Genomic DNA, 25,916 nt, shown 5'->3' on the forward strand with positions numbered 1-25,916 from the left:
GAAAAGAAAAATAAGGTGACAGAGAACAATTCAGTGTCACACAGAGAGCAATTCAGTGTCACGCAGACACCTGCTATTTACCATGCAAGTGGACTTTCTAGGTTTATGCATCTCTCCCGAGAAGTTCCCATTGCATTCTCCCAATTGATTGATGGGGGTTTTGAATCAGGGGTAGAAACACTAATGACAAATTACTCATTATATCTCATCAAACTGTTTATGAGACTCTCTAGGTTTTCATGCACATTCACAACCCTCATGTCATTCCGTCATCAGCTGCCTCTTGCACGCCCCCAACTGGGGATTGAACCCACAACCTGGGCATGTGCCCTGCCCGGGAATCGAACCATGACCTCCTACGTCATAGGCAGATGCTCAACCACTGAGCCATGCCAGCTGGGCTCATTCGGTCTTTGGCCACCATGTTGTGCAAACACTTCATACTACAGGAAGCAAAGACCAGAGAGGTTAAGCAACACATTCAAGGCTACACATGGATTAATGGCTGAGGGTATAATAGCATTTATTGGCTTCCACCCTTTCTGGTACACCATGCTGCCTTTCTTCATTTTCTGGAGTACTCACTTTTAAGTATCAATTTCCAGTTCTCACTCAAGTAAGACTCTTAAGCTCAGGAACCACCATCATCTCATCCAATTACCATACTTCTGACAGGGGACAGAGTGGCAAGCACTTTTCATGCTTTGTCTTATTTAATATTCACAAAAATCTTCGGAGGCAGATATGATTATTATCCTCCATTTTATATGACAAAACCGAGACACAGAGAGATTAAATAATTGTTTAAGGTCATGCCCACATTCAAGGTCAAACCCAGGAATCAAGTGATGGAGCTTGATTTCACAGCCTAGATATGTAACGCCAATCTGAACTCAAGCATTTACAAAAGGTGAAGAGGCAACAGGAGCGATAGAAAGATCACAGATTAATCCAGCTCTTCGTTACCCTCTCAGGAAAGAGGAACATCTTAGGAGTAGTCACAGGAGCCAATGTTTCTCAACTAGGGATAGTCCTGTTCGCAGCCCCTGGAGCACTTGGAATGTGTGGGGAATGTGGGAGGTTTCTGGTTGTCCCAATGACGGAGGGACATGCCTGCCATTTAGCATGAGAGGCCAGGGATGCTAAACACCCCGCAATACACAGGATAGTTAGTACTTTCCATGCCCCCTGCCATTAGCGTCTTTTTTGAGACATGTCACAGGCAGGCCCTTCCCTTTGTGTCAGAGCCTAGTAATGGCGTTAGGATCTCTTCTTCCTCAAATACTAGGTTTGGAGGGGACACCTCAGGGGGTCCATTCCCTTGTAACATTCTCAACAACAACTCACTGCCCAGCTGAGGAAACATGGGTTACTCATAATAGAATGGACTGTGACTGTGTCCCACTGACAAGCTAGCTCAGCACAAACAGGGAAACAGCTTTTAGTACAAAAGCTCTGACACAGCCCCAATGCCCAACGATACTCAAAACTCCAAAGAAGCCAGAGTGAGGAGGCCTTTGTGATGTGGCTCCCTCCTGCGGTTCTCTGGGCTGCTGTCTTCCCATCACCTTGGAGGCTTGGGAGATAAGCTGCATCTTTTGAGGCTCAACGCCTATCATGTCCAGATCAACAATTATTTGTCCACCTTAGATTGCAGGCAATGGGGAGCCACTGGAGAGCTATATGCCGTCAAATGCCATGATCAGACCTGCATTTTCAAGAGGCCTCTTAACAGTCAGGGGAGGGCGCAAGACTAGAAGCTGGAACACAGTATGAGTCATTCAACCGATCCAGGAAGAAAATGATAGGGCATCCATGAGCGAAGCAAAGGCAGTGGGAGAGTCCATGTTAGGAACCCCTGCTGAGCGGGGAGATGCAGCCAAAAAGAAGAGAGATGAAAACCTACCCAGATTTTCGGTTATTTAGCAGGAATGGAGTGGATGCCAACTTAGAAGTAGAACTTGGAATTGGGCCAAAATAAAATAGGCAGTTGGGTGACTATGAGGTGTGTGAGGGTGAGTGATGTTCTTGCCAAGGAGCGTGGCAAATGGAGGGATAGCGAAGAAAAAGCGGGTTTAGGAAAGGGAATGAGGGGCACAGGAGTCAGGTTCCAGACATGTGATTATTGTCTTACAGAAAAAATAATACAGGGAGATGTGAGTAGAAAACATCATTCTGGGAACTGACTGAATAACTTGGATTACGGACCCAAAACAGAGATATTTCCAACACACAACCAAAGCAAATCAATGCCAGCGCAGAGAATACAAATAATTATGTGTACAGATCTGGCTCCTGGCAGGAAATAGCTCTGATCTGGCTAACATTTCAAATTTTTTACCATTGGCCTCTTTCTTGAGGAAAAAATTAATTAAGCCTTGGGAAGATTGAGATGATTTTTATGTGAAGGATTTGTACATTTTCAACCTTTTTGCTAGGAATCAATACTCTTTATAATTACATGCCACTCAGGTCCCTGCACAAGGTGTACACAGTATTGATTACAATTGAAGAGGGTGTGGGCTTCCCAATTACTCTGTAGCTTCTGAGAAAGACACTCAAAAGTGGCTAATAATTAATACTGATCTCACTCAGATCAGCTGCTGCTAACTCAGGGAGGCATCTGCCAGGGCTTTGGTTCCTGTGGCGAGACTGGAAAAATAAATCACTTCCCCAACCTTCTGAGGGCACCGTGCCAATTTCTAGCCACTGTGTCTCCATGTTAATGCCTTTCCAGGAAAAAAAAAAATGTTTGCTCTCTCTCCTCCTGGGCGTTGGGCTGTTGGAGGGGACATACCAAAACATGTAAGAGAAAGACCAAGTCCTGGGCCTCAAGCAGACACCTTGACTAAGCTCGGATGACTCTTTCTAGAAGCAGCTCTTGAGGCTTGATCCTGGTGGGCCCCCAGCCCCTCACATAGGACCTGGCCCCTAAAAGGTGCACAGAGTTTTGTCGAACTGAACCAAATAAAAAACTTGGGGCAAAAGAAGACAACACAGTATCCTCCGATATTTCTGTGGCACTATGTCTCTTCCTATTAGTACTTACAGGTTACATCCCATTGTACCTCATAATATGGTTATCTGAGTATGCCTCACTACTCTCAATCTAGGTTAAAAGCTCTTTGTGGACAGGGTCTCTGTTCCACTCCAGTTTTTATCTCCCACTATATCCAATATAGAGCCTCATACCACTGATACTTGTTGCACTGAATACTGTTGATTGGGCAGCAAGAAAAGGAGAGAAAGCCATGCAGAGCCATCCTTCTAAGACGTCCAGGCCTTTTATGTGGAGCACAGACAAGACTTAAGAATGTTTTTCTAAATAGAGATCTACTTATGGTTGGCACTGGCATAGTATCTATTGGCTATCATAGAAAAAGGCAGAAGAAAAATAAAATAAGAAAATAAGCATGTAGCCAGAAGGAGTAGAAATAGTATTCTGAATTTCATTCAGATTATGCAAAAAGATGTCAGTGGTTCTGCTGTCCAAAAAAAATGGCTTAAACCAACTCCTCTACACTGGGGGGTAAGGGAGGCCAGGGGAAGGTCAAGGGGAAAAAAAAGGAGATATATATACTACTCATTGTAATACTTTAAGCAATAAAACAAAATAAAAAAAAAACAACACAAAAAACCAACTCCTCTAACATTCGTGGCAGATGCCTCACCTAAAAGGACCTGCCTGCAAGTATATTTTCATCCGCCTCTTCTTGGAGGCACCTCCAAAAGTTATATCACTTAAAATTAGATATTTAGTGGGTTCTTATAAGTTTCCTAGCTTGTTTGTTTTATTCCTGGTTGGGGAATGACTGATAATACTCACTCCAGGTTAAAATCATTGTAGCTTTGCTGGATGGAGTAGGTCACCAGGGGCTTCCTGTCTTCCTTGTACTCCCTGGAGGTTCCCAAAGAATGATTTTTCTTAATAACAGTCTGATCTCTCCATGGGTGTTCCCCCTCCAGCCACCTTCTGGAGGAGGCTGAGTGACTGCACGTTCAAGTATATGAGCAAGTAAGTTTATTTTAATGAGAAAGATAATCCTGCATCCTGCTCAGGGGACCCTCAAAAGTTATACATTGATCCCAAATTGACTGTGTAGAATTGCAGGTCTTTAAATTCTTGCAAAAGAATGTCCCTTTAATCCGTAAATATCCAATTTGTACTAAAGTTATAAGAAATAATCCTCATGGGTGCTCATGACAAAGACTGCGGAGTTTGCCTTCCTTTCCTTTTGTTTCGTTAAATGTTCTTTTTAGATGGCATTTAACCAACAGAAATGTGCGAACTGCACAGGGTGCTCTGGCTCTTATGGAAGTGACTTTGATGAATGGTTAGGCCATAAATTGCATTTTACAATGTTATCAGAACAGCCGAATAAAGCTAATCACTGTGCCTGTGGTAGGAATATCACCTCAGACATTATTCACAGCACTACTCACCACGACTAGGCGAGTGTGTAGGTTTTCAACAATCTCAGAGAGCTCGCCTGAATAACACATTTACTCTTATCTGATGGACAACAGGAATCTCAAACTCTGGAGTTTGCCCCTTCTCTGAGCTGCCAGGATCTCAGAGTCAGGTTGGTGGCCCCCGGGCACTTGCACTTGGTCGCCATGCTGTGCCAGGTCCTGGGAATGGACCCGGCTGGCTTCCCCTTGTTTTTCTCTTTTACTTTATAGTCCATTTTACTTTATTTTATTTTCTGTTGATGTATTAATCTTTGTAAGCAACCTTAGTCCTCTTTTTAGAATGAAGAAAGGTCATTAAGATGGGTCCACATTAATAAACAAATGAAAACCGAGCCTTGGTCTCCCATATCTTTTGAAAACTCAACATTTTCCTTGGGAAGCTCAAAATGAAAATAAGCAAGAAATTGTTGACTTGTAATTTGGTTCTTTGCCGATGAAGATGCCACCTCTCTTTATGTCACCTGAGCATGTGGTGAAAGTTATTTCACAGCAGTGGGGACCAATCTGTTCTGATCCGGACAAAAGAGAGTTGGTTAACAGGTGAGCTACCCAGACGTACACAGAGCTGGTGGGGCTTAAAGGGGGATGTAACTCAGCCTCCTTTCTACTCATCAAGACAGTAAAAATTGTAATTTCTGTGTATGGGTGTTTTCTTTTTTCAACCCAAACATGTACTCCATCATAGATTATCCTAATTAGAGCCTTATGATATAAGGCTATGAAATAAGTGGGGCAAATGTCATTTTAAAATTCCCTTCTTTTATAACCTTTTGGGAAGGTTTAATGCCTTGTCAATGGCCACATGATAACTTAGGAGAAAATCATGGAATGAATACAAACCATGATGTTGGGCACTGTCTGTGAGTGCCAGGTATTTGCTGGGCAGGTTGATTGACATGCTTCAGCTCATTTAATCCCACAGAGTGATGACAGAGTTTGTTATTATTATTCCCATTTTATAGATAAGCAAATTGAGGCTCAGAGAAGTTAAGTAAATTGTTCCATGTCTCACAGCTGGAAATGGTGGAGCCTGGAATCAAGCCCAGGTCGGTCTGATTCCATGCTCTTTCCACGCTATGCCCTCCTACCTCCCGGCCCCTAGTGCTCAGGAGAGTGTCCTATCAGCTGGAGATTAGTGGGAAGGACAGTGAGAGTGTGGGGAGGAGCTGAGCTAAAGGCAATTCATCTCTCCTGGCACCATCAGCACTTCCTTCAATGTCCTTAAGAAATTCCAGATGGGATACTTAGCTGTTTTTATCTACTTACCAAACATTCGGGTTGAATTTGAGTCTTGTTCTTCATGACATTTGGTAGATTCTGAGGAAACGAGGCTTGATGCCATTGTGTAGAGATTTTGGGCCCTGAGTCTCTCTTACATCCATTATATAGACACACAGGTAGCATCCACACTTGTGAATTAATACCCCATAACTGTAATACAACATGTCATTGGGGACAGGGAAGGTAGGAGAGGCAAAGGACGTAGAGGAAAGAACACTGGGTAAGAAATAAGAACACTAGATTCTAGTCTTGCTCTGCCACCAAAACAAACACTGCAGACCACATAGTCTCAATAAATATTTGTTTAACACATAAGTGAAGTGTTCTATGACCTTGAATAAATCACCTTAATCTGATGTCACAGGGGGCAGATAAGGTCATCTCACAGGTCTGTTCAGTCTAAAAGTGTCTAAGCAAGGATGTGCCTCATCGCAAAGCAAAAATCTACTAGCAATTCAGAATGAGAAGTGAAACAAAGCAGAAATTCTCTTAGAATTTGCTCTGAGAGAGCTTCTCTTGGTTTTCATCCTGGAAGTGGTGAGAGGGGACCCAATGACCACAGAGGATCTGAGTCAGCCTCCAGAGGAGAGCAAGCTGCTGGCGCGGGATCCAGTCGGGCTCCTTGGGAAGTACCTCACACCATCCCCTTGACTCAGGGGCTCTCTGCTCAGACACACAGATGAAAGGATGCAGTGTGGTCTTTTAAATCAACCACACAGTGAAGTAGGACTGTTCTGTATAAACTTCACAGAAGCTCTGGGCATTTCGTTTGCACAGTTTAACATTTGCTAAGGTTTCCTTTTGGAAAGACCACAGCAGGGCAAGGGCATGATTTCTTGTAACTAAAACTGGGATTCCAAACTTTTTTTTTTTTAAATAGAAAGGACATTAAGACAGATGGTGAAACAGCCTGGCACCTCTGAATTCACTACACAACAGAGTAGTCAGAATAACAAAAAATAATAATCATAGATAATATGAGCAAACACTTATGTTGTGCCTCTTCTGATGCAAGACAGACTTCCTGGGATGCATATAGAGGAGGAACAATATTCTAAGCCCTATACTCATTCAATTCTCACCACAACACTTTTAGGTACAGACTATTGTCATTGTCCCAATCTGACAGCTAAGGAAACTGAGGCACACACAGGCCAATAGCTTGCCCAAGTTCACTTGGTAAGTGCAACGCCAGGACCTCACTTTGTGTGTGGCTCTTGGCAAGCTTGCTCTCTGGGTTGAAAGAAGCTGGTTGAGACATTTCCGTATACCATGTGAAGGATGTCGTGTTCTGCTTTTTCAGGTGCCCATTTTTTTTCTCTTTCTAGCATCACTTTGTTACCTATCTTTTCTTCACAGAAACAGTAATCAGAGAACCATTAGAGAAGCTAGACACGCTACACATACCTCATTCTTTTATTTTATACTCTTTATACTATTAAAGATAAACCATCCAACTTATTCATTCATAGCTTTCCTGGAAATTAATTCCCTAAGCTCTTCCTTTGAACTCCCTGGTCAACTTTTTATTGTTGTTGTTATTTTTGTTAATCCTCACCCATGGATATTTTCCCATTGATTTTTTAGAGAGTAGAAGGGAAGGGGAGACACACACACACACACACACAGAAACATGGATGTGAAAGAGACACATCAATTGGTTGCCTCCCACACATACCCCCGACCAGGGCCAGGGATCAAGCCTGCAACTGAGGTATATTCCTTTGACCAGAATCAAACTTGGGAGCCTTCAGGCCTCAGGCCTATGCTCTATCTACTAAGCCAAACCGGCTAGGACTCCCTGGTTAACTTTTGAACAGTAGGCAGCCCCATGGCTAAGCACAGGCTGAGCTGCAAGGAGGCTTTAATGAAGAAGTCTGGCCCTTTCTCTCCTATTGATGCCAGTCAATGTGATTACTCAGAAGCTCTTATTATCTCTGAGCCACAACAGTTTCCCCTGGGTTTTCCTGGGATTTGCATAGAGGAGCAAGAATGGCCTGATGGACATGCTGAGTACCTATGACCCTGTAGGTTAATGTAAAAGTCAGTGCATATGTAACTCCTAAGTTCCCTCTGCCATTATTTGGAAGCCTTAGATGAAACTCTAGATTGAGTTCTAAGAAAACAAGCCCATTATAAACCAGTTTATTAATACAATGTCTACAGAGAGGGCCACCCTGCATATCTGGGTGTTACTAAAGATGCTAACTTATATCATACGTGGAAAGGTTGCAGGAACCGGCGCCCTTTGGGGAAGAGCATTATCATTGCCTCCAAACACTTTTGGGCTGAGGTGGAAGACATTTTAGTTTTCTTTGGCATACTGTGTATTAATGGAAGGCAGGTCTGTAATGCACAAATCAATAATAGGCTAAGTTGCTCAAAAATAGAATAGGCTGCATTAAGCCTCTAAAAGTATATGCAGAGATCATACATTAAACAGGCTAAATGACTCTGTTTGAAGAACATCATCAAGATATTGCTTTGAGAGAAGTAGCTTAGATCACTTTTGAGGTCCCTTATCTTCCCCAACCTCTATGAGTCTATAAAACTACTCACTGAAGAAAATAAAAGTGAAATGAAAACAATTCGAAGCAAATGCCATGTGAAATAACATTCGGTGAAACTATTTTGATGTCGCAGTTTTATGGTCAGGAACAACTAATAATGATTATGAAACACAAGAAACGCAGACGAGATGTGATAATAAGAGGTTCCATGAAGAGTCCAGACAATGGAAGGCAGGTCTGTAATGCCCGCTGCCTACAGTCCCTGAAAGGCCATACCTGCCATCCACCTACGGTCAGCAACTGTCTAACGTCTCTTTCCAGTATGAAATGCTGTATTTACATAAACCAGCATATCTTTCCCATTCCTGGAAAGCATGGGAAGAGATCTGGGCAAAAGGATTTAAAATAACAATAGCATTTTCCTGCAACTTCCTCACGTTGGCAGGAAACCCCTCCCATCAAGGATCCAGGTGACTACACAGACAAAGCCCCACCTCCTGCATCACGGCAGGTAAGTGAGAGTTAGTTGTCCTTCTGGGATCCACACACCCATGCACACCACATGGCCTCTGAAGCGTGGGACGAAGAGCATCCGGTTTGTCAGCCTGGCGCCCAGCTGTTTCATAATTTCGGTTCAGTTATTGGAATAATGGAGCTTAGGTCCAGCTAGGGAGCATTCAGTCTTTGTGCCAATGCTGATGACATTCAGGAATAAAGGGCCCCTCTGCCTCGCGCCAGAGGCCCCTGCTTACAGCACACATTAGGATGCCCACAGTTAATGATTAAATGAACGGAATGCCATTTCTCAGCAGTGCCGATGAATGAACACTCCAGGCCTTAAAAGGGGGGAGTTATTCTTGCTCATGGTGCCTCTCTCTTCGGAGAGCCTGGGGGTGGGGTCCAGTGGGAATGCCACACTGATGCACAGCCACTCTCATGTCCCTGGCTCCGGCTTCTACCCACTCAGCCAGCTCAGCTGCATGCAACTCTGAGCCCTCGCCCTCGCCCTGAAGAGAGGTTGACTTAGAGGAGCAACAACTAGGCAGATAATGAGAAACAAAGATATTTCCCTTCCTGTACAGCTGTGTTCTGGAATTTATTCGCGTACTTACTGGGTGCCAGGTATTGCTCTAAGCACTTTTTATGTATTATCTCATTTACTCCTTGAAACTATCCCTGTCCCATTTTATAAATGGGCAAACTGAGGCAGAGAGGTCTAGTCTAAGCTCGCAAAGGTGTGGCAGCGCCGGATTCAAACCCAGGCAGTCTCTTCCTTACACACGCTGGAATACCTTGCTTCTACCTCCTTGGTGAAGGGGTCAGTTCTAGTGCTGAGTCCCTGATGCCCAGAACTTACTATTCAGGCATCAAAAGGACCCTATCTTCTTATGGGTTTAATTCAGGACTCGATGCAGCCACTTGACAATAATGAGATTATAATTAGACAGTGTTGGAAATGACAGCAAGAAATACCGATAAGAGAATCCACTGACAAGTAGAGGTGGCCAGGGGAAGGTCTCCTGAGGCTCGGCTGGGAAGAAGAGACCTTCCAAGGTGGCCTTTGATCCTCGTAAACGAGGTACATCCAGGAGGGTGAAGATGGGCTGCCTCCCGTGCTGGCTAGGCCAGGACTGCCGGCCAAAGTAACAGTAGATGGACATCCCAGCAAGACACAGGAAGAGGGGTGCTCTCAGGGAAGGACCCTCAAAAAGAGATGGCAAAGTCCAGGTTTTATAGTAAACAGGGACGGTATATTAGAGAACTAAGAAAGGCAGGGAAATGGAAATGCTATCTATTCAGAAAACCCTTAAAACCAACAAATGAAAAGTAACAACTTTGAAATCATGAGTTGCACAAGGACAATAAAATATTCACCTAAGGATATCAGTCCATGCCTGTGTCAGACAAGGTGCCTAGATTTCTGTATATATGGTTCCATTTACTTCTCACAACAAAGTAAATAGTATCTTAATTGTGTCTATAAGGAAGCTGAGGTTCGGAGAAGGTAAGTACTTTGGCCAAAGATCACATAGCTAGAGGCACACCTTGGTCGCCACACCTTCAAAGCTGGTGTACTTTGCCTCATAATCTGTTATCCTGCCATTTAAAAAACAAATGACACATTTATTCTTAATGACTTAACTGAATTGCTATTAGTATTGTAACAAATATTTTTCCCAAGGCATAAACAAATCTTACCTGTTGGTACATTTTATTTTAATAAATTCAAGAGGGTTTTACTGCTGCACATGAAAGAATTCAAATTGTTGGAAGTTATATCTCTGACTTCAGCCAAAGGGACCCAATACCAATAATAATAATAACTAATAGTGGTTAAGTGTCTTGTAAGTATTGGTCCCATTCTAAGCTTTCTATGAATTAACTAATTTAATCCTCACAGTAGCCTTGGGCGTAAATGCTATTGTCATTTCAGATGGTGCTAATGAAGAAACCGAGGCATCAGAAAGTTAAAAAACTTCTATCTATTAAGGAAAGTAACCATTAGCCAAGATATGACTCTCAAGAGAATTTCCCCAAATGCTCTGTGCTCATGAGACTTTTAAGAGCTTTGATATATTGTCCTGTACATACCGACTCTTAAAGAGATATGCAGCTTTCCTCTGTCCCTTTATTTTCCCCGGCTCCCCCCCCCCACTCCCCCTCACCTACCGCTGGCGCTTTTTTTGGTCTAAGAGCAAGCAGCTGGGAGAAACTACTTAGGTTCCAAAGAATAAGCTCACAAACACTGTCTTCTCTGGGGTTGGGCTCCGGCTGGCACAGCTCCTGTGAGGCTGGCCTGGTTACCCTGTGAAAACAAATGCTAAGAGGGACTGTAAGCCAAAGCTGACCACAAATAGATGAGCATGTAATTATACAAAGTTCTCTAAAGAGAAGTCTGAGGTGGGTCTTGCTAGTAACAGTTAAACTGGACTTGTCAGTGGGATGCTCAGGAAGTGGGATACGGGGAGACTCTGGGGACACCCAGAGCATGCAGGTAGTACACAGTGGCCCTCAAATTCAAACCAACAACTTTCCACTTAAAAATCAGATCTGCCTTCCTGAGCAAGTAAGTATCTTCTTACAAAACAAAGAGGAAATGAATGCATTTCTAAAGAGTACCACAACCCTCCCCCCCCCCCCCCGCCCCTTTTTTTTACATCCTCACCTGAGGATATGTCCTTTCCATAGATTTACCCGCAACTTTTTGGTGTACGGGACCATGCTTCAATCAATTGAGCCACTCAACCAGGGCAAAGTTTTTTTTTAAATATTTTTTGTTTTGTTTTTGAAACTAAAGGATCCTGCTATCATGTTTGATCTTCGGGCAACCTTCCCAGAGCTGGTCCCTTTAACCCTATGCTCAACATCAAGGTCTCCTGACGTTCCTTCTGTGTCCTTATCAGTCTTCTTTGCTGGCTTCTCCTCTCCTGCTCTGACTTCTCAGAGTTCAGGCCCAGACTTTCTCGCTCCTCAGTGTAGACTTCCATTACCAGAAACCAGCAATTCCCACCTTTCCCATCATTCACCCCCTTCTACAGCTGTTTCTATAATCCAACTGCATCCTTGGCATCACCATTGGCTGCCTCATAGGCATCGTAAACTCACTATGTTCCAAACTGATCTTATCATCCTCCTCCCAAACGTGGTCCTCCACCTGGATGGTCCAGTCTGATGTCAGGAACCTTCTGGGACTGCCCGCTCTGCTTCACCTCTGACGTCTAGTCAACCCCAGGTCCTGCATGCTCTCCAGGCAACATCTCTCTCAAATGGATCCACTTTTCTCAATCCATCTAAATCACTCCCCTCTCAGGCTTGGACTACCTTGTCTCTCCCTCTTGTGCTCCTTCCAATCCCTCTCCTTGCAACAGCCAAAGTTCCATTTTAAAACTGCAGATCTGCCCTAACTGGTTTGGCTCATTGGGTATCGCGGCAGCCTGTGGACTGAAGGGTCCCAGGTGGATTCTCGTCAAGGGCACGCGCCTGGGTTGTAAGCTCGATCCCCAGTAGGGGGCGTGCAGGAGGCAGCTGATCGATGATTCTCATCATTGATGTTTCTATCTCTCTCTCTCCCTTCCTCTCTGAAATAAAAATACATTTTAATAAAAGTTTTAAAAAATAAATAAAAATAAAACTGCAGATCTGATCATATTCTCTTGGTTAACATGTAAATATTTCCCCACTATTCTTAAAGTAAAATTCAAAACTCCCTAGCTTGGCCTAAGAAGCCCTGCTTCCCTGCCTACATCCTCTGCTCTCCTTCAGCTGGACTCCAAACAACATGCCTCCCAGCCAGGCTAGGCTCCTGTCCCCGTGGTACATGCCCATAGTGCGCATTCTTCTCTACCACGTCACTCTGGCAATGATAAAGAATGATTACTTGGGTGAATATTTGCCTAATGCCTGTTTCCCTCACAGATCTAGTCTTCACAAGGGCAGACTGTATTCCCAGTATCCTGCATAGTGGAAGCAGACAGTCACTAAATTTGTTAAATGACTGCCTGCAGAAATAGGGGAAAGGTTTTAATTCTTCTGTACACTTAAGCAACAACAGTTGGGCTCAATGTCCTTGAACGCCTCAGTCACCATAAAACGCTAGAGGCTTAGAGAGAACTCACTGCTGAGACTGCCAGTCTCTCATTTTGTACAGTAGGGTTCCAGTACTACTAGTGAATAAGATATCAGTGGTATTTCTTAAAAAAAAAACACACACAAAAAAACACACACAGAAAAAAAACTTCAGGTGACAGAACCAAAGCAGTATGCTATCTTTTAGGTAGAACTGGTTGTTTTATCACTGGACAATGTCAAATGGTCTTGAAGGGCACTGACCGAGACCCAGGTGGCTTAAAAAAATTAACGCAATTCTCTGAAGGATAGAAGTTCACCCCATGGAGCAAGTTGGCACTCCTGGGATCAATTTGATTCATTCCTGTGACTTAAATATACTCTTTCCAAAATGAAGTATAAAAGGTCTTCTGCAAATTGAAATATATATATCTCACTAGTATCATCTCAAACCCTTGAGCAGAATCAGGCATCACCATAAACCTTCTGCTCAAGGTCAGTGTCGGCAAAGATGACCAGAGTGGGTGTCCCAACACCTCCTGGCTCCTAACTCTGTAGTAGAGAATAAAGTAAGTTGTGCCTTGTCTGGGCCAAGCAATGGAAAAGTTTATTGGACTGAGTAAAATAGAGGAAGCCCTCTACCTGCGCTGTCTCACTATTGCTGGCTCATTCCCCTGAGCTGGGTTTAATCAAGCTCCTGGAACTTAGTTATAAATTGTACTTTGTCATTGGACACAGCTGAGAGTCTTGCATTCACCATTTAATTGGCTTGAAGCCACATCTTTTCAGAAGCTGAAAAATGACTACCTTCACTGTACAAAGTCCTTCCAAGAATATGCGGATACTGATTTAGAACCACGCCAAATCCACGTGGTGACCCATAAATAGCAAAGGACATGCAGGGATTCCTTAGAGAGCCCTGGTAGGAGCTGACATCTGAGATCACCGAGGAAGACAATGGCTGTAACCTACACAGCCTCATGTGACCAAAAGGACACCTGAAGGGCCTTTATTTGGAAATGGGGGTGTATTTCCCAGCATGCCTACACAAGCCTACCTGACCACAGCAATGCAACATTTGCAAGTCTACCTATAGACTTTAACTGCCTCCATGTGATGATGTAGTTCAAGTTCCTACTCAGAACACCAGAAACTCAAGTTGTCACCCCAGGCCAGGGCATCAGATGTGGATGGGGATCCAGTAGGAGAAGGACACAGGAGGGGCGTCCCTGGTGGCAGAGACAGTCATTACTTAGAGGTTCAGAACTTACAGCCATCTGAGCTTCCTATTTCTTTTTCTTCTCTATTGAGCAATAGGGACAAGATATAGGATCAAAAGATAAAGCAGGTATAATCTCTTTTATTTTTATTTATTTATTTATTTTTTAATTTATTGCTTAAAGTATTACAAAGGGTATTACATATGTGTAAGGTATAATCTCTTGATGTCCTGCAGTCACAAGCATTCCTGCTTCTGGTGAGAAGTCAGGGTTCATGCACACTGGTGCACAGAGCCAAGGGTCCTCACGCATGCAGTCGCCTTCTGTGCAGGTGGGGACTGACAGGGTGTGTTCCCAGGGATACGTGTGCCCCCCTGAGTCTGAACGCTGACCTGCATCCAAGGGAGAGGCTATGGAAATGCCACCAAAGAAGAGATGTGAGGAAGCCTCGGCGGTGGCTCCGACTGGGAGCAGGAGAGCCAGAACCCGCTCAGAGATGAGCACCGCGGGGTGCAGCTTCCCTGCCCTGGCTCCGAAATCCAGATAAAAGGCCACCGAAGGGGAGGCCAGGTGAAGACTATGGAAAAGCAGGCTGACAATGGCTTATCAGCGGTGAGGCAGGACGGGTGCAGCGACAGCACTCGGGCTCCAAAGTCCGACCCCTGGCTTTAAAATCTGGTTTCTTTTGAAGCCGTGTGACCTTGAACAAGTTATTAACCTCTGTGAGGCTTGGCTGCATTATCTTCAGACTGACTGGGGTGGCTCTGAGGATTAAATGAGCCAATTCGCATAAAGTGCTGAACAGAGTACCTGTCATATGGTAAGTGCTTCATAACTGTTAGGAATGATGATTCCAGCAACTTAATAAAAAAACATTTAAAGCTCAAATAAATCAAACCAGGTAAGAGGGAACAAAATCTAAAACATCAAAACAACAAAATAATACAATGCCTCCTTGGAAAAGATGTTGCATTAATTAAGGATCTAGGTCCAAGAGCCGAAGGTCTTTTAGTCTTTATGTTTAAGTAAAAGTAAAAGAAGGAAATGTGTGTTTGTGTGTGTGTGTGTGTGTATCCATGCACATGTTTGCATTCTTCAGCATTTCAAATGGGATGATGGGGGATTTTCTAGGGTTACACGGTAAGTATTTTATCCTCAAATGCAGTGTCACAAATCACTGCACAAGGAGTTCACAGATGCAAACAGCTAAGGTTTTCATGGTGTGATGCTCCAATGACGAAGCGGTCTTGGAAATGCTCTTGGAAGAAATAAACCACAAGCCAGGGAAGAAAGCAGGAAAAGCAGGATTTGGGGGGCAGTGCTTAGCTGGGGAGAGGGGTTTGACCAAGAATCTAGGGAGTAAACCTTTAATCCAAACAGCAGCGGCCCTTGGTCCTCAGAGACCAGAGTGCCTGGAGGAAACGGTGTGACCCTTGGCTGGAGACCAGTAGAAGCCCAAACTGGCTTGGGTGGGCTGAAGGAGGTGACACCAGGGCACAGCTACAAGGACGTGCCAGAATTTCACTATGTACCCAGGTGAGTAACCACAGGTGCAGGCAGCTTCCCTGTTGCACCACGCACTTCACTTCTGAGAGCTGCCTGACCACACCCACTCTCCCTTCCCACTGCCTCTGCCTGCTCCTCCGGAGGTCTCTGCCCCTCAGAACTGCAGTGCCTCTTTCTACGATGGTGTAAGTCTCAGACTAGAAGAAGGTGAGCTTTAAACTTCTCATGTACTGAGTGTTCTTTTCTTTAAAAAATAAATTTTTATTGATTTCAGAGAGGAAAGGAAAGGGAGAGAGAGAGAGAAACATCGATGATGAGAGAATCATCTATTGGCTGCCTCCTGCAAGCTCCCCACTGGGGATTGAGCTCACAACCCCGGCATGTGCCCTGACCAGGAATGGAACCATGACCTTCTGGTTCACAGGTCGACGTTCAACCACTGAGCCAAATTGTTGGGGCAATGTGCTGAGCGTTCTGCACAAAGACGATATTACAGACTTAGATACTTAGCTGAGAAAGAGCTTCCCTTGCCTAGTGCTACCTGCAGAAGCCTCCAAGTTCCAATTTTGAGGATCACAGTTCAAAGCTCTGATACTAGTATGTACATTTACCATTTCAGGGCCCTAGTCAGTGGTTGGCAAACTGTGGCTCGCGAGCCACATGCGGCTCTTTTCTTTGGCCCCTTGAGTGTGGCTCTTCCACAAAATACCACGTGTGAGCGCGCACGTACAGTGCGATTGAAATTTCGTGGCCCATGCTCAGAAGTCGGTATTTTGTGGAAGAGCCACACTCAAGGGGCCAAAGAGCCGCATGTGGCTCGCGAGCCACAGTTTGCCGACCACTTCGCCTAGGTGAACAATGGGATCAGGGAGACCTGGTGTGAATCCCGGCTTTGCACTCATCTGCCCTGCCACATGGAACTAATTACTTCCCCTCCCTAAACCTCATTTTCCTCCGGCTAAATGGAGATTATATGCACTTTGCATGAGAAATGATGAATAAATGCAAAGAGATAATGATAGGAGATAAGATCTTGGCTATAAGCAAAGTACCCCACCCGCCCCTGACACACAGAAGTCATTCAATAATTGCAACTGTTGGACAGTATTGCTGCTGGTCTGCATATTAATATTCCAGAGACCTAATGAGGTTGATGGGATTCATTGCAAGCTGAAACTGAGGCCTGGATGAGCCATTTAAAAAGCAATCTGCTCCCGCTGTCTGCAATTCGCCCCCCTTTAACTGCAGGGGCCACTGGACAGTGCAAGTGAATGCTGTAAACAGTTAATGGGGAGCGTGACAGTGTTGGGGAAAACTAAAATTCCTGCCCCATTACTGCGCAGTTAGTGAACCTTCTATCTGCCATCCGATTTCCTCTGCTCGATCGGGTTCCTAATTGTCTAGAGTATTTGATGTATCTGGCACAGGAAGGAGGCCTCAGAGCAAGGTTCTGGGAAGGAGGCTTTAATAAGTGTCTGGTCTGTAAGACCACAAAGGAAAGAGCCTCAGCCAGGACCGGCCATGCCGGAGGTATGGTTCCCCACAAAAATGAGAGCAATGCCTGCAGGTGAAGGCAAGTCTCGCCCACAAACTGGAAGACAAGCCCCAGGTCACAAAGGTGTCTGGAAGGCCTTGCAGCTGCTTTCCCCAGTGTGCAGAGGAATAACAAAGGCGTGTCAATAAAAGCAGGCCCTGCTTCTCCATACTTGTCAGCTCACTTACCTGCTTATTCACTGTGGTCTAGTTAACACCTATATTTTACTTCTTAGTCACTGGCTCATTCATTCATAATTAGTTCATTCATTCCACAAATGTTTATGAGGCATCTGTGCGCTAGGCACTGTTTGGGCCATTGAAGATATATCAGGGATAAAAGGGACAAAATCCCCTGTCCTCAGGGGCTTAAAGCCCAGTGGAAAGAGACAGATGAAAATACTTACAGAGAATGTGTAAAGGTGACAGGAGCTCTGTAAAAATAAGAAAGCAGAGGAGACAAGGACATGCCAGAGAGAGGAGTGTGATTTTAAGTAAGGTGGTCAAGGAGGCCTCACTGAGAAGGTCATCTTTTATTTTTAAATATATTTTTATTGATTTCAGAGAGGAAGGGAGAGGGAGAGAGAGAAACATCAGTGATGAGAGAGAATCATCGATTGGCTGCCTCCTGCACGCCCTCTGCTGGGGATCGAGCCCACAACCTGGGGATGTGCCCTGACCAGGAATCAAACCAGCGACCTCTTGGTTCATCGGTTGAGCTCAACCACTGAGCCACACTGGCTAGGCAAGAAGGTGATATTTGAAGGTGTGTATGCGCCAAGCAGGCCAGGCCTCAGGATGCGACCTGGGCCCACACTGGATACCCAGGGAGTGACCCCAACCAAGAGACGTGGAGCGCAAAGGCAGCCGGAGCACGCTCACCTCCTCCAGCCGCCGCCGCTGCTCCTTCTGCTCCTCTATGCGCTTCTGGCGCTCGGCCAGCAGCTGCCGCTTGTGCTCCTCGTTCTCCCGCTGCTGCTGCTCCAGCTGCTGCCTCCGCAGGGCCTCGGACCGCTCCTTGTTGGCCAGCTGCAGCCGCAGGAAGTCCCGCCGCAGGGTTGACTCTCCTGGCAGGTTCAGAATGGAGCTGTGGGCAGGACAGAGAAATCAGGACCCCACAAGGGGCAAGAGCAACTGCTACCGTGCATCTTGGGGGAGGAGTTCAGGGCCAATAAATCACCCATCTAGAGGAGCCACTTGCTCAAGCACAGGCTCCTAGGTCCTCCACTAAGTATATTACTCACCCCCAAAAGAAACAGCGTCAAAGTAAGAGACTAGTGTCCGGACCCCCTTTCAGCTGACTACTGTGTACACATGCTGCATACACCCTCCCTAGAGGGATGTCACATTCCTAGAGGCCACACCGCTCTCACCCTTGTGACATGGCAAAGATCTCTTTCTAAAGTCTTTAGTGTGTGTGTAAGCCCTGAGCCCCAGACCAGCTTATTTTCATGTTTAAGAAAGGCAAGAACAAAGCCAGAAAATAAAAATTAATCAGGAGCTGAGGGAACCTACTCTCCTTAGAGGAGTACAGGTCACCCTCACTCACATCACCTCCTTGACTTCTGTACCAAACCACAGGAGGCAAAGGGCAGGCTGCTCACGTGAAGATGTGATGAAGATGTGATGAGCCAGGGAGGGGAAGTGTGGAGCCAAGGTCGACAGAGCAGGACTTGAACCCAAGTCTGCCAAGTCCGAGGGTTCAGGACTTGTCTTGTGCGCCATCCCCGCCGCCCCCCGGTTAAAGTGAAGTTAAGTGGTTTGGTTCTGGCCACTTGCAACTGGGACTTCAACCAGCTCACTGATCCTAGATTCCCTTTAAGAACTGTGAGCCTCAATCCACCTCACTGGCAAAATGGCCATTAGGCACATGCGTGTGCATGTATGTGTTTGTATGTGCATGTGGCAGAGAGAACAAGGGGGCAGAGGAACAAAAAAACACTGGTAATTGAGGGCTGTCCTACTCACCACCCAACTGCATGTGTATAACTCAAAGTCACAGACACAACAGCCTAACAGACAGGTAGAAAATGGCTCCTATCTATACTAATAATAGAGGAATATGCAAATTGGCTGGGATGCCATCATCTAACGACCAATCAGGATGGGTGCAGGGCCATGGTGGAGAGCTCTCAGCATGCCTGCGCAGGGGGTCCGAAGGGTACAGAGAGGAAGGGAGAGCAGATAGGCAGTTAGGGTGATCAGGCCAGGAGGGGAGGGCAGATAGGCAGTTAGGAGGGATCAGGCCAGGAGGGGAGGGCAGATAGGCAGTTAGGAGGATCAGGCCAGGAGGGGAGGGCAGTTAGGAGGATCAGGCCAGGAGGGGAGGGCAGATAGGCAGTTAGGGTGATCAGGCCAGGAGGGGAGGGCAGATAGGCAGTTAGGAGGGATCAGGCCAGGAGGGGAGAGCAGTTAGGGGGATCAGGCCGGCAGGAGAGAGCAGTTAGGGCAGGGGTGGGCAAACTTTTTGACTCGAGAGCCACAATGGGTTCTTAAACTGGACCGGAGGGCTGGAACAAAAGCATGGATGGAGTGTTTGTGTGAACTAATATAAATTCAAAGTAAACATCATTACATAAAAGGGTACGGTCTTTTTTTTTTTTTTAGTTTTATTCATTTCAAACGGGCCGGATCTGGCCCACAGGCCGTAGTTTGCCCACAGCTGAGTTACGGCCATCAGGCCAGCAGGGGAGCAGTTAGGGGCATCAGGCAGGCAGGCAGGTGAGCAGTTAGAAGCCAGTGGTTCCAGATTGCGAGAGGGATCCCGGATTGGAGAGGGTGCAGGCCGAGCTGAGGGACCCTCCCCCACTGTGCACCAATTTTGTGCACTGGGCCTCTAGTCTGTTCATACAAACCTAGCCCTTTTAATCTTTCTGGCAGCTCTCACTTGAAATAAATACATTAAATAATTATTGAGTGCCTACTACACAGCAGGCTCTAGTGGATACAGTAGGAGGTAACCAAATTCTTTCTCTAGAGTTATGTTCTTGTGGGAAAGGCTGAAAAATAATTAGGCAGACAGACCAATTACAAATAGCATAATTTCAGGTATTGATCAGCTCTATAGAAGATAAGGTGTTAATAGTTGATGAGTGACAATGGCAAGGGTGCTGGGGTAAAGATTAGGGTTCTGCTTTGGATAGGGTGATTAGGGAAGACCTCTCCAAGAAGGTGACAGTTGAGCTAAGACTCAAATGATGAAGAGTCAGTCATAAGAAGAGGTAGGGAAGAATCCTTCAGGCAGAAGGAAAAGCAAGTACAACTGAGCCCTGAATAACACGGGGTAGGGGTGCTCACCACTTCCTTGTGCAGTAGAAAATCTGTGTATAACTTTGGACTCCCCCAAAACTTAGTTATCACTCAATATCCATCGGGTATTGGTTCTAAGACACACCCCCCATCCCCTTGCAGATACCAAAATCCAAGGATAGTCAAGACCCCTGTATAAATGGCATATATCAATGCACATAGTCAGCCTTATGTATCTGAGGGCCTGGGCAGTTCAAAACTGTGTTAAGGGTCAGCTGTATAGAGGTCTGTGGTGGGGACAGGTGTGGCCTCTTCAAGTACCTGAGCTCCAGTGGTCTTTCCAAGAGCAGAGGGTGCTGGGGGATAATTCCAGCAGGTCATAAATGCAAAAGTTCATCAAAAGGTTGGTGGACCTTGAGGCTTCAGCAGGGCTGAAGATATATATTATTGCCTGCTGGAATAGCTGAAAGCATTTCCCCAAACCGAAAGATTTGCATTTATTATTGCCTGCTGCCTGACAGCCAAAGGTAGTTCCCCCAACCTGACAATTCCTACTGTACACCAAACCTTACCTTTCGATATGTATATCTGCTTTGCTTTAGGGCAATTTGTGTTAATAAAAAGTTAGGGGGTCCAGAGATTCAGAGAACTTGGTTACTGAAGCTAGCTCTCCTCTGACTCCCCAAAATGCCTTCCAAATTTATATTTCATGTCTAATCTCTTTATTAATTTACTCGCAGCCCCTTTTCCAAATTCCTGAGCCCTTCTAGATGCTGAGAAACCCCCCAGCAAGAGGGAATGACAGGGAGAGTGGTAGAGGAGGTCAGAGAGACAGGGCAGTGAGGGCAGAGCCACACAAGGAAAGATTAAGCAGGAGAGTAACATGATTTGATTTGTTTGGCTGCTGAATGGACGACAGACTGCAGCGGGTAGTAGGACAAGCAAGGCCACCAGCTGGACTGCTACTGAAGTGGCTCTGGGGTGGAGACTTCAGGGTGGGAATGGCAGGGATGGAAGTTGGGAGAATCATTTGGAACAGAGTTCATGAAATCTGTTGGTGGATCTAATGTGTGGATTGAAGGATGACTTGCAAGTTTGGTCTTGGCACCTGGGCAATGGTGGTGAGAACAACTGAGATGGAGAATGCTGGTGGGAGGAGCCGCTTTGGTGGCAGCTGATGAGGTGATCATTCTGTTCTGGAGATTGGATAGCATGCTATGTGAGATACTGCCAGAAAATGACATAAAAAGCCTTCGTTTGTGACATTCCAGACAAGAGACAGTGCTTGGATTCTACTAACAATCCTCCCCTAAAATGCACAGCCTTTGTGTAGAACTCTAAGCAAAGCCCAAATGACAATGCTTATCTACGCAGGCCACCTGCTCTGTGTGAAGGCAGGGGGGCTTCTGGACCCTCACGTGCACACGAGGATGCTGGGTCAATGTCAGGTGATCTGAGCGGCATTACTGACTCCATCATGAACTTGGTGTGTGACCAGGTTGCCACCCTTGGACTGTTACCTCATTTCTAAAATGAGATAACCACTGTCTCTTTCTACTTTTCAGGATTTCATGAAGATTATTAATTAGATGTGTCCATAAAACAGGACTTGGAACATAGTCTTCAGTGTGACATAATGACATGTTACAATTATAGAAATGTCAAGGCATGGCTAGATTGTCTCCCTAAGTGACTGCTAACATGCAGTTTAGCAAGCATTAGTTAAAAAGGGCTTTTTCAGATCTCTAGAGAGTGATCAGAATGACTGACACGGCTGCCTGGGTGAGCTTTGGAAAATAGTGTGCAACTTCTCTGAAAGCAGGGCATTTGGTCCTTGGCTTCACAAGAATGATCATTTGCCATGTCACTACTTGACAGTCATCATCTCAATGCAGCTAAGCTAGGGGTGGCCAGGTTGTTAAGTATCAGCTGGAAGAAAAGAATTATCTTTCAGTCTTTGACCTTGAGAAGTCCTGTGGTGTGAAACAGAGTAAAACCGGGTGACCCAGCAAGCTCAGTCCCACCTGCCCTGTTCTGGGTATTTTGGCAATAATCCAGCTTGGTAGGTCTGAGTTTGCTCCGAAAAGGAACCTACCAGCTTATCCTAGTAGTGAATGAACTGGCCCCTTCCTTGGTCAAGAAGCTCCACCTCTACAGTATGGGAACTGCTCCTTCTTCAGGAGCACTGGGTTCTCCTGGGATGGCTAATGAATGAAGACCCACATATCCCAGTGATGTTTCTACTTGTGCATTTTCCCCATTTAATCTCACCTCACATGAACAGCGTGCCCACCATGATATGTGTGACTGTGCCCTGAGCTCACTGAACTGCCGCCAGCTGAATTCTCTCACGAAAGAGAGATCCTGGCAGCGTGAGCACACTGGCATTAATTATTTATAAACACAGACTAGAAGAAAGTTGGAATCAAAGTCAATTGAAATTCAAAATGTAGAGATGATAATAATTAAGCAGCACTTGATTCTGGGGTCTGACACATGACAACAGGAGTGGGCATGAAAGTCTCTATTTAGGGTTCACCTCTAGAGTGTAATTTGATCTTCTGGAAATTGTTTCCTCTTGGATTAGGCTGCGGTGAAAATACCGAGGCGTGTGACAAGAACAGTGGCTGTCCAAATGGGCTTCTCAAAGGTATGAATTGAATGACTCACGTTCAAAAATACCACTTAGGTCTCCAGAAAGATGTAGTTTAAGTACTTTTAGTTCTGTATCACCCAGATAATTGCCTGCTGCCCATTCTACACATTACAGATGTGAAGAAACAAGGTCTTAGAATAGAGACCATAAATCTTGGGGAACAGGGTAAAGAATACGCTGATTTCCACATTTCCATGAATCTGCCTAGGAAAATTTTCCCAAATGAATGAGCATGTTTGTAGGCAATAAATTAAAGAAGACCATCATGCTGGGATTCTTAAAAAAAATGAACCTATAAATCAATAGGAAGTGAGTCACAAGCACAATTCAGAATGTGGAAATGAGAAGACGTGGCTCTTCCGCTCCTACCTGGGCTCTCCTGAGTCATTCTCCTCCTCTTCTTCCTCACTTCCACTGTACTCATACTCTGTCTCATCTAAAGAGAGACGCACAGAAGGTTAGTGCATAAAACAGAAACTTAGCCCTGTGAAGCCCAAACTCCTCATTTCATATATAAATAAACTGAGATCCAAAGAGTTGTCATTAATGCTGAGCTGGGACAGGCCCCAGACACCCTGACTTGAGTTCCAAAAGTTCCCATTAGCTGAATCCAAGTACATGGAATTAACCACATCCAAGCCTGTCCCACCTGACTCAAGATCGCTGTCTCCAATTCCCGATACTCATACAAAGGTGAAGACAAGGAATTGAAAAATAACCTTTCAGTTTGTGTTGACTCACAATATAGAACCACCTAAATGAATCTTTCATTGGCCCAGTTAACTTATTGTCAGTTTTAATAATTTTTCAAGTAGGAATTTTAATATGACTTATATGGACTCACCAATTGTCTTTAGATATCATGGTAAATACTAGAAAGAGACGTTTGGCAGTATGTGCTATTAAAAAGAGAGTTAAATGTGTTTTGATTGACCCTCTGGGGACATCCATTTAATTCAATTATATGTTAGGTTAACATGCAATAATGATTAAGACTGAGTCTTTGCTTTGCAGGAGATTAAAATTTAATGGACAAGACGGATAAATAAGAAATCAGAGTCCCTGTGACTATAAAGAAAGGGAACTAATCTTTGTTGGGTATCTCCCATGCCACTCACCATACTTGATACTTTACCAGTGTTCTCCTATTTATTTCTCATAACAATCCTTCAACATAATACCCACTTTTCAAGTGAAGACACTGAGATTATAAGAGGTTAAGAAATATGACCAATGTCATCTCATTAATAAATCTGGGATTTGGATTTAGAATTCAAAACAAACTTTTTCCAATTTTAAAACTAGTGTTCTTTCCAACATATTATGTGCTAAATAGAAGTACATAAAAACATCAATACGATATCGGAGAAAGGATCAGCCGAGTCCACTGGTCATGATGGGGAAGGGGACATGAAATCTTTGGGGAGGAAATGAGGTGGGCCTTGGAAGGTCAGTGGGCCGTTTCCAGGCAGATGGTAGCTGAAACTGGTGAAAAAGGGCATTCTAAGCAACATAACCAACTGACAGTGGCTGACAGTATTACAATGCATGGCATATTCAGGAAACAATGACATGAGTGGTGAGATGTCTGGGTGTGAGAAAAGCAGATGGAGTGGGAAAGGCCAGCAGGTCTGATATATATCAGGCTTGCTGATCCTTATATAAACCATGCTGAGAACTCTTCTGTGGGTTGCTTTTGATTTTAAGCAAGGAAGGGTAGTGTCACATTACTGTTATCCTTTCATAGCTGTGGGTTAGTAATTACCACTTGGAAAATATTTGTGTACCCCTAAAGGAACTAAAACTGCAACTTGGTTATGTGACCACCAGGGGCATGCTGAGGACCATAGCATCCTATATAATAAAAGGGTAATATGCAAATTGACCCCAACGGCAGAACGACCGGTTGCTATGATGTGCACTGACCACCAGGGGGCAGACACTCAATGCAGGAGCTGCCCCCTGGTGGTCAGTGCGCTTCCACAAGGGGAGCGCCGCTCAGCCAGAAGCTACCTCATGGCTGGCCAGCGCAGCAGCAGTGGCAGGAGTGGCCCTAAGCCATTAGTTGAATATCCCCCGAGGGCTCCTGGGCTGCCAGAGGGATGTCTGACTGCCAACTGAGGCCCGATCCCCCAGGGAGTGGGCCTAAGCCGGTAGGTAGACATCCCCTGAGAGGTCCCGGACTGCGAGAGGGTGCAGGCAGGCTGAGGGACTTCCTCCCCCCCCCCCACCCCCACCCCCCACCCCCGTGATTGGATTTTTGTGTACCAGGCCTCTAGTTTCATCATAAACTTGAACACACTTTGCTTTCCATACTATTTAGCCATTAAAGGGATAATTAAATGAAGCTGAAAGTGTGATGACTTCAAGCATATTTTCTAAAATCACAAGTTAGCTTCATATATTTAGGCTACTTACATAGAGAACTTTCATAAAGTGTTTCAATATTCTACATTAAAAGTTTAATATTTCCAACTTTCAAGAAACAGAGTTCAAAGTAAAATACAGAAAATTTATCTATTAAAGGTAATTATATCAAGGAAAAAAGCACCCAATTAATCCAATTATTTTTACTCTCTAGGGTAAAACCTTCATTTATCAGGCTTCTTAATTGTAATACTTCTCCAGAATCTGGTTTGATTGCTTTTATAACACTGGCTTAAATTAGCATGCATCAACATATTTTAAGGAAAAAAATAATATCAGGCAAAAATATCATAAAGCAATGAACATTAAAATTGTTTGATTCACCCAGCCAGAGAGGATCAGTTAGTTGAGCATCATTCTGTGCACCAAAAGGTTGCTGGTTCAATTCTCAGTCAGGGCACATGCCTGGGTTGTGGGTTTGATCGCTGGTTGGGGCACGTACAGAAGGCAACCTGTTGATGTTTCTCTCTCACATAGATGTCTCTCTCTCCTTTC

The 25,916-nt window shown here is 44.9% G+C and overlaps 1 protein-coding gene across 9 annotated transcripts in view; it reads right to left on the reverse strand.

The window, feature by feature from the left end:
- Positions 1-25,916, reverse strand: part of TNIK (TRAF2 and NCK interacting kinase) — a 344,036-nt gene that overhangs the window by 67,841 nt on the left and 250,279 nt on the right. For all 9 annotated transcript variants that reach the window (XM_081085916.1, XM_081085915.1, XM_081085912.1 and 6 more), the window contains exons 11-12: positions 23,364-23,430; positions 17,972-18,176 (exon numbers count right to left, since the gene is read on the reverse strand). In XM_081085916.1, coding sequence (XP_080942042.1) covers positions 17,972-18,176; positions 23,364-23,430 — 272 coding nt within the window. The remainder of the gene's footprint in view (positions 1-17,971; positions 18,177-23,363; positions 23,431-25,916) is intronic.

This window comes from Myotis nattereri (genome assembly GCF_964212035.1).
Source record: "Myotis nattereri genome assembly, chromosome: 3".
Classification (NCBI taxonomy): domain Eukaryota; kingdom Metazoa; phylum Chordata; class Mammalia; order Chiroptera; family Vespertilionidae; genus Myotis; species Myotis nattereri.